The sequence below is a fragment of the Miscanthus floridulus genome, chromosome 1 (genome assembly GCF_019320115.1).
Source record: "Miscanthus floridulus cultivar M001 chromosome 1, ASM1932011v1, whole genome shotgun sequence".
NCBI classification, from domain to species: domain Eukaryota; kingdom Viridiplantae; phylum Streptophyta; class Magnoliopsida; order Poales; family Poaceae; genus Miscanthus; species Miscanthus floridulus.
In genome coordinates, this window is record NC_089580.1 from 154633580 (window position 1) to 154643415 (window position 9836).

The 9836-nt window shown below is 44.2% G+C and overlaps 1 protein-coding gene across 1 annotated transcript; it reads left to right on the top strand.

Annotated features, from left to right (window-relative positions):
• LOC136544525 (novel plant SNARE 13-like) lies at positions 1-9537 on the top strand. Its single transcript, XM_066536664.1, has 10 exons — positions 1-323; positions 2620-2712; positions 2954-3047; positions 3119-3156; positions 3355-3458; positions 8305-8384; positions 8467-8523; positions 8786-8878; positions 8964-9038; positions 9162-9537. Exons 1-10 carry the CDS (start codon positions 247-249, stop codon positions 9276-9278), a joined length of 828 nt encoding a protein of 275 aa, XP_066392761.1. The 5' UTR covers positions 1-246; the 3' UTR covers positions 9279-9537.
• The last annotated feature ends 299 nt before the right edge of the window (positions 9538-9836 follow it).

Below are 9836 nucleotides of genomic sequence, written 5' to 3' on the forward strand. Positions count from 1 at the left end.
CCCTACTCACTCTGGCCCCAAATCCCCAACTGCTCCTCCTCTTCCTCGTCGTCTTCCTCCCCGTCCCCCTCCCGGCCTCCCCCTTCCCCAGCCCCAATTCTCCGTCTCCTCCTGTCCCTCTCCGCGTCCGAGGGTTGCCGCCCTACGCATCCGCCGGACCCCACCGGGAATGGCGGCGTGAGGAGGTCCCCGTACTAGGTTTTTTCAATCCGGGAAGGGGACACCGGGTTGGAGTGAGGGGCCGCCATGGCGACCGACGTGCCCATGACCCCGGAGCTCGAGCAGATCGACGGCGAGATCCACGACATCTTCCGCGCCCTCCAGTGAGTTCATGATCTCCCCTCCCTCGCCTCTGCTGCTTTTGGACTGTGCCTTGGCGAAGCTGCGGGCGCCGGACGCGTCAGCGGAGAGAGGTTGCCGTGCACTTTCCACTTGCTCTGGGCCAGCTCTGGACCTAAGGGAATTCGAATTCGAAAAAAAGCGAATCGTTCGTAATCAAGCAACCATTGATCGGAAGAGTAAAAGGTTTGGTACGACAAGGGAGTAAATCCGCGTTAGGACTTAGGAGCTTCAGCCACGGAGCACCGAATCAACAACAAAATTGTGGTATCAAGCGTATTTTACTGGTTCCAACAGAAACCTTGGTTGCTGTAATTTTGGTGCCAAGATACTCATGGTCCTTCAAGATGGGTTTTGCTTCCATCCTTTGCATTTAACACTACCAGTAATGTAGATGGTGCACGGTTCCGTATTTGTACCACTTCTAAGCATCCCTGCATCAGTTGGTATTTGGTAACGCAAGTTTATTCCTGCCCAATTTGTTGCCACCACTGTTCACACCTGAATCAGGTATTGGAACCGGTGTATCAGATTCTGCAACGGCTGTATTGGTTTATTATGTCTCCTTTTTTTTTCACAACAGCCAAATTCATATCTATACAAGTTACATAGTTGCAAAGTAGCAAAAACGTTTTTGTATGATTAGACCTTTGCAGCATGGGTATGGATATGTGTATGTATCGAGCGGGTACTGATACATGTATTGGTATCAAGTGATACAGATGCGCAGATAGTATTTTTCCCAAAACCCTGATACATTGATACATTTTAGTGTTCTTTTTAATAAGTATAAATAATTGTATATATTAAAATAATAAAATCAGTGTTGCAGTAGCAGGCAAAAGGAACATTGAACTGCATTTCTTGCTCAAGTGGGGGGAAAAAGGCTTGTTCATGCAATCCTAGCTTCTTTTCCCTTCTCCTCTTCTTCATTCTCCTCTGCAATATCAGCAGGCCTAGCACTAGTTCTATCACTACCCAAACCCAAGTTTGTTGCTATCGGGAAGACGGGAAGGGTTGAAGGGGAACAGAGAAGACTAGAATCTAGATTGAGAGCAGGAAGACTACTTCGAGAATTCTAGATTGAGAATGGAAAGGCCAAATGGGAATAAACTCACAGGTAGTCGTGGCGCGTTGAAGTCATCACGGCCTGCGGGCACGGTCGTGGCGCAGTGCGGAGTTGCCGGTGGCGGAGGCTTGTCTCCGCGGTGGAATTTCCACACCAGTGTCTCTTCGGCGGCTGGAGGTGGTTGCTCGTGTGGGTGGCAGTGCGTGTGGGTGGTGGGTGGCGGCGCGAGAGTGATCGGGGTTGGTGCAGGCATGCAGGGGAATGTAGGGTTAACAGGGCGTTAGTGGTTATTGGGCTGGGCCATATCGAGCAACCGGCCAGATAAGTGTCGGCTGACGTATGACATATTTCTGTATTTTTTTTTAACCTATACTTCTCTGATACGTATCTGTCGCGTATCGGGGCCATATCCATATTGGATACGTATCTGATATGGGATACGGACCCTACCACACGTATCCATGCGTCGTAGGATTATACTATGTAATTTCCTTGACCACTACTGAACTTGAATTCTTAGAGTGGATTTGGTAATTGAATTGCTCTTTGTCTGGAAATAAATGCTTAACTTATTTTTTAAAAGGAAAGCTTATGAGCTTAATTTGTTTGGTGTTTACATGACAAATCTAAGTGGATATTTGGTTTTGGAAATGTTAGCTTGAATGCCAATCTGTCATTCTTGAATGACATAAGATACTGTGAATTGGTCTGTGCTTATAGCAGTAAGATGATTCAATTTAATGAATTGGACTGATGTTATCTTTCCTACCTTTTTCTGGTCACTGGGAGATGATTTATGGAATGTTTTGATGATGTTAACTGTCGCTGAAACTTAATGGTTTCAGACCATATTCCAAGGGTCAGGATGTATTTTGATGCTTTCCTTGTTATTTAAATAAATACTGATCTGATTAAAAATGGAATATCTATCCTTGCCCCTCCCAGTTTTATATTAGTCATCGCTAAATGTTGCAAGCAGTTTTTGGCAGACTTCGATGCCTGCATTCTTACTATGAACTAATATTGACATTCGTAGTCCATTTCTTGTGCGAGATCCAACCCGAGTTTCAATTTGGAATAGCAGTGTTGATGTAGACTCTGATCAGGGACACCTCTTATACTTGTGATGTTGGAACATATGTGTTGATGTAGATTTTGTAATCCTGAGTCCTGACAGGAAGTTTTATTCCATGATATCTACTTTTATGCAGAAATGGATTTCAAAAGATGGATAAGATTAAAGATTCAAATAGGCAAGCTAAACAGCTGGAAGATCTTACTGTGAAAATGAAGGAGTGCAAGCGGTAGGTCAAGCTGGACAGTACTGTAGAATCTCTCATTGCAAAATTGCTGTGTTTATTTCAATGCATGCACTAAAGTACCCAGTAATCCATATTCCTCCATTTTACTTGTGTTATTTCTGATTTAAACACCCTTATTTGGGTGAAGCTGAATTAGAAATGATATTACCCGATCTTTGTTTTTTATGAAGATTTCCCCTTTCGAAGATTTTTTTATTTAATAATTTCAATTCTACCTTTCCAGCCTGATCAAAGAGTTTGATCGCATTCTCAAAGATGAGGAGTCAAATAATCCACCTGAGATCAACAAGCAGCTAAATGACAGAAAACAGTTCATGGTTGGTAACTCCAGTAGCCTCATTGTATTTCACCCTGCGCACTTTTGTAATGTTTCTTGTGCACTGTACAGATCAAAGAGTTGAATTCCTATGTCACCTTGAGGAAAACGTAAGTTGAAAGTCCTTTCTTGAAATGGGAATTGTTGTTTTGCACGTCTCTAGTTCTCTGTTTTTTTTTATCTCAATTACAAAGATGCATACTAACAAAATCAGGAAACTTCTACTTTGAACTGTTATACCTCCTTCATATTTGTGCCACTTGGTACCTATTGTACGTTTTAAGGCTAATTCTAAAAGTTTCTTGCAGATATCAAAGTAGCCTTGGTAACAACAATAAGAGGGTTGAGCTCTTCGATATGGGTGCTGGAAGTAGTGAGCCTGCTGCTGAGGACAATATTCAAATGGCATCAGGTGAAATTAGTTTCTAACTTCTTTACAAACTTGCAATAGATAATCTTATATTGCTTTGTAAAACTTCAAGCATGTCCAAGCTCACAGAGCATACAATCATATCCTTGACATTAACTTATGATATTTTAAAACATTAGAGCTGCTACTGCTAGGCTCCACTCCTGGATTTTAAAAAAAAAAAAATACTCCTGTAAAGAAACTGATATGAAATTTATAAATTTTTATAATAGGAAATATTATTTTTCATTAACAAAGTAAAGAAAAGTTGAGTTTACAAGATTGTGAGCCACAAGAACTCTGGGTCAACCAGGTCGTAGGTCAGGGTAGAGAAACTTGGATTGAAGGGGTTAGTTCGTAACGTGAGGCCCCAACAATTTGAGTCGATGAGCCATGATATATCACACATAAGTAGTTGTAGAAGATCAATACAAAGTAATATAAAAGCAAAAGAAGACAATAAATTGGGCCACTATGCTAGTCCATTCAGCCTACTACCCACCTAAAGTAACCTACGGGAATCGCCGTTTCCTTCTGCCTTGCTCCCTGCCTTTTCTCTATGCTCAAGCAACCCAACGCTGCCAACCCCAAATCAACCACTGGTAACCAATATCTCGCTCCTGGAAGTAGTAAAATTGATTCCCCATGGTGTCTGTCGATGTTTTACCACCGATAGCCTGCCACGGGGGTACCCGGGGCAGTATGTTCGGGCTTCGGCGTATGCCGAACTCGATGGTTTACGCAAGAGACAGCCGATTTATCCTGGTTCAGGCCCTCGATCGTAGATCGAGTAATAACCTTACGTCCAGTCGGCCTTAGCCTTTGCGTTGGATTGATTATGATCTGCTCTGTTCTCTCTTTTGACAGGAGCATTGCCCTCCTTTATATAGTCAGGAGGCCAGAGTCCTAGTCGGTTTACAATGAGATTTGCTAGTAGGATTACTTGATAGTTCTACTACTAAGATTTACATGGGAAGAATCCTAGTTGAACTAGATCTTCTCTCTCCCTTGCGGGGTATCCTGTGGGTCCCGTATCGACAAGCCCCCGAGCACTTCATGGTTGAGCTCTGAAAGTCTCGCTCTGCCCCTTCAAGTCTTGTTGAGTAGGAATAAGATGTCATCCGAGTGCTTTCTGGAGTGAAACCTTGTAGCGCTTCTTAGGATCTTTGAGTGGTGAGTGCTTTTCTGAAGAAAAAATACATCCATCTGGTTGTAGCCCCCGAGCCTCTTGCTATTTGGAACAAGGAGCTGGAGGATCTTGTCTTGAAGTTGTTCCGATTGTTCGTTGAAGTTTTATAAAAAAGAACTCGAATATGGCTCGTTCCGGGTTCTTTTTGTCGTAATGTCTTGAAATGGTCTGTGTTGAGGAAGTCTTTTGGTGACGTGCGCTTTTTCGAAGAAAAAGTGCACTCACTGAGTGTAGCCCCCGAGCCTCTTGCTATTTGGAACAAAAAGTTGGAGGGTCTTGATCCTTTATGTTGTTTGAAAATTTGTGTTCTGAAGTAGTCCCCAAGACCCATCGTCCGAGTAGTCTCGCGGCATCCTTCCGAAGTGGCCTTTTAGTCTTGGATTAAACCATCATCCGAGTAGTTTTGCGGCATGCAGCCTCCGAGCTTATGTCCGGGTTCCTTTTTGGTGAAATTGCACTCACTGAGTGTACGAGCCTCGTGCTTTTGGGTTTATCCCGCAGCTCCGCGCTTTCTCCGAGTTCTTCTCTTTAGAAAAGAAGTCGGATGAAGAGTCTTGATGTATCGTCGTCGTTGTAGTCTTGAGTTTCTTGTATTCTTGGTCCTTTGTCTTTGGTTCCGAGCCTCCGGAAGTAGTTGAAATGAAAACCGGGTTCCCTAGCTTAGTGTTGATTAGGCTATGGTGCTGGTCGAGCCTCCGAGCGTATATCCGTGTTGTTTTGTTCAGGAAGAAATCGGATGCGAGGTCCTGGCGTATTCTTTGATGGTCTGCTGTTGCCAGATGTAGTTGTATGGTGGTGGTTGAGTGTAAATGCCTTTTGTTCACGGGTTGTCTTGGTTGCTTCTGTCCGGGAACCTCTCTCGTGTTTTTTCTTCTGCAGTAATCATCTTTTCTACTGTACGTCTGAATTCTTCATTGTTTCTCGGATTTTCTTTGCAGAAGTCTTGAAATTGCCATCTAGCCATGATTCCGTGAGAGAGCTTCAATTACTTCTCGTTCGGTTATGTCATGCACTTGAGCTCGTAGTTCGCCGAATCGTCGATAGTAGTTTCTAAGACTTTCACCTCCCTTTTGCTTGAGTCCTTTTAGTTCTGCATGAGTGATTGGGTGTGTAATGATTCTTGCGAAATTCTCACAAAAAGCTCTTTGCAAATCCTCCCAATTTCTGATAGATCCTGGATTTAGTTTATCGAACCATTGGAGGGGCATGACCTCCAGTGCCATGGGGAAGAAAAGAGTTTTGATATCGTCGTCTCCTCCGGCTAGTTCAATTGATTGTGAATATATTCTGAGCCATTGCTTTGGTTCAGTTTTGCCATCATACTTGGAGTGATTAGACGGTTTGAATTTGTGAGGTAATCGCACCAATGCGAGCCTGTTCGCGAAGCAGGGGAACCTGTCGTGTGCCTTGGTTTCTTTGAATTCAGATTCGGCGCCTTCCTCTGGCCAACTGTTGTTCTGATGGGAACAATCTTGCGAGGCTGTCTGGGTAGGTACCCTGCTCCTAGTCTTCCTTAGTTGTTCAAATCGGTGGCCTTGATTATGTTCCTTCCTACTTCCTCCGTCATGGCTTCCACCCGGCCCAAGTCTTTCGAAAGCGGATTTCCTTTGATTTTGATCTTCTTGCCGGTGGGTTGTTGATCTGGCGGGTAGTCTTGATCGAGCTTTCTCTTCATGCGTTCTCGGGATTGTCGATCGGAGCAAGTCCTAGAGCTGTTCATACTTCTCACCAGGATGCGAAGTTGCTCCGAGTTCTTCTAATGCTTCTCGAATCTTATCGTAAGGCGTATTCGCCGTGCGTCTTCCTTCGACTTCTCGTTGCGATTTTCTTTTGTCGTACTCAGCCAATTCTGACTCGTATCTGATCCAAGCTTCCCTGCGCTGCCTAGCACGGTGTTGGCGCCCTTGCTTCAACTTGTTTTTTCTTTCTCTAGCTTGTTTCTGACTATCTGTTTCTCCGTCGTAGCCCTGGGCAAAGGGTGATATGTTGGATTCTGATTCATCTGATGATCTGACATCGGGTGCTTCCGGGGGATTTAATGGTGACCGCGGTCGTCGAACCATGAGCACTTCTCGTGCATGAGTCGTTCTGTTATTGGCGTTAGTTTTCATGCTGTCGGAGTCGCTGATAACTTTAGTGGATGCCTCGGTGTCGTAGATCGAGTCTCCTTCTTGGTAAGGTAAAATAGCTGTTGTTGTTGTGCCGACTAGTTGGGTTCCGCTACCCTCAGGAACGGAATCCGGCCAGTGGATGATACAGTCCTGCGATGTTATCGTTAGCACGAGACCCTCCTGAGCTCCTGTTAGTGGTATCCCGAATCTTGGATTGAAAAATCTTTCGACCTGTCCCTGATAGGATTTTGTCATGTTGCCGAGCCCAAATGGAAAAGAACTCGACTTCTTGAGAGAATTCTGGGGGTAATCCGAGTTGTTTTGGGTTGTGCTCTGGAACCTTGCCAAAAAAGAACTCGGTTTCTTGAAAGCATACCACCGATAGCCTGCCACGGGGGTACCCGGGGCAGTATGTTCGGGCTTCGGCGTATGCCGAACTCGATGGTTTACGCAAGAGACAGCCGATTTATCCTGGTTCAGGCCCTCGATCGTAGATCGAGTAATAACCTTACGTCCAGTCGGCCTTAGCCTTTGCGTTGGATTGATTATGATCTGCTCTGTTCTCTCTTTTGACAGGAGCATTGCCCTCCTTTATATAGTCAGGAGGCCAGAGTCCTAGTCGGTTTACAATGAGATTTCCTAGTAGGATTACTTGATAGTTCTACTACTAAGATTTACATGGGAAGAATCCTAGTTGAACTAGATCTTCTCTCTCCCTTGCGGGGTATCCTGTGGGTCCCGTATCGACAGTGTCCTTTTCTCTTTTGTCTACCAGTTCCATTGGAGAAGGCTTAATTTTGCGTCGGCGGTTGCTGTTCTCAAAGTTGTGTGATCCAGTCCTTGTCCATTTCTGCTGGCAGTCGTCTTCAACATCAGCTGCCCGCATGCCCCCCCATGTCTCAGCAACAGAAATCCGCATCAACTACCCCTTCTCTCATCTCCCATGTTCCTCAATGTGGAGCGCAGGAGCGGTGATCTGGGCAGAATCAGGAGTCAGTCCTGCTTGACCCTGGCCGACGATTTTGGACGATGTCCCTGGGTCGCAGAACACGCTATTGTCCCCGATTCTTGCGTTCATACCTGGTTAAGAGGCACTGCAAGTCAAAACAACAAAAGTGGATCAAATGATATTTTAGTTGGCTGTTCCAATTATGAGTGAATTATAAATGCCTGATTGACATGTAAAGGGGCCTGAACTACAAAATATTTCCCAAGACAAAATTCTCACATCAGGATGTGAATGATTAACCAATTTCTCGACGCTGGGGTTGATCCTAAAGAGATACCACTTCCTCATGAATTTATCTTGAACCACGACCTTTTGGCTCAACTTTATCCTAGTTTTGCTGAAGGAGCAACCTCCTTTTTAATTCACCTTGAATTTGTCCAAATATGCGGAATTTCTTAGTTTTTGCGGAGGACTAGATCCAATAACCGGTGGTCTATAGTTGAGCGATCATTCTATTGTTGTTCATAACCTAAAATATGAATTGAATTGAGGGCAAGGTATTTTACTTCTTCTTATATGATTCTCTCACTAACATTGCAGCCATGACAAATCAACAACTCATTGATGCTGGAAGGAACCAAATGGACCAAACAGATCAAGCTATTGAACGTTCAAAAATGGTTACTTCCCTTACTAAGCACCCTTGTCCTGTTTGTTTCAGTTCTCTTCCATGGCAAATTTTACAGGACATTCTTCTTGTAGGTTGTAGCACAAACTGTTGAGACGGGAGCTCAAACTGCTGCGACATTAACACAGCAAGTATGGTACTGGAGTTTTAATTTTTCCGCTTCTAACGTTCTAAGCATGTTTTCCAGCTGGCATACGAGTGGGTTTGCTAAGCATTATTATGATTTCTTGCCTATTTACTATTTGCATTGCTCTATTCATTCCACTCAGTTTCCAATAATACTTTCCTAGATTGCCTGAAGAACGTTTTTTTTTGTTGACCTTCCATCTTAAAGATTTGTACACGAGAAGATTGGGAGGAATTTCTAACTTCAAAGTGCTGTTTTATTTCTAGACAGAGCAAATGAAGAGAATTGGTAATGAGCTAGATACTGTCCACTTTTCACTGAAGAAAGCTAGTCAACTAGTGAAAGAGATTGGTCGCCAGGTACTCCCTCGTTCTCACTATTTGACACATACGCATGGTGAGAACGCACAAGCACCAACTGAAAGTTAAACACGTGATTTTGCAGGTTGCGACTGACAAATGTATCATGGCATTCCTCTTTCTTATCGTTGTGGGTGTGATTGCTATCATTGTTGTTAAGGTATATGTGCAGAAGAATATTTTCAGTTCAACATTCTTCGAGGAGAACTCGTGTCATCTTGTATTATTCTACGATAAATGGGAGTTGAATAAAAGCTTAACTATATATTTTTAATTCTTGCAGATCGTCCATCCGAATAACAAAAACATCCGAGACATTCCAGGACTGGCCCCGCCTGCTCAAAACTACCAGATTCATAACAGGAGATTATTGTGGGCAGAAGCTTTCATAGGTCTGTGATGACTGCAAATGTAGGCTTCATGCAGGTGCACTGCTTGCGAAGCAGCAGCTATCCATAGGACAACAGATATGTAGTAACAATTCTTTGTGCTTGTATATTTTTTCTGTCTTGTAGCCCTAGGTCTGTATTCCTGCTCCTGGTGTTTGTGCACCGCTGGCCGTTTGGTTGTGTATATGCAACAGAGATGAGATGTTAAACCAAACCAGTAATTATGACGAATACCTGAAAGAGTTATAGTGCTGAAATAGTTCATGGTTACCTTCAAGTGCCATTTTAACGACAAGCTGAGCTTTACTCAAACATGCCGATCGACTGACAAACATTTAGAAGCATCGTAGTGCTATAAAAAGACGAGCAGCAGGTAGGCAGGAAGCCAGGAACAGCACCTCGCCACGACGCCACCTCCCCAGTCCCCTCCGGCCGCCTAGGCCATCGTCAAGACGTCAAACGTGTCGTCAGAGACGCCGTCCGTCCGGTGTCCATCTCAACCACTGCATCGGCAGGGCATTGGCCTCATCAGCTGATCCTCATTTTACTCCACCACGGTTCTGTTGATG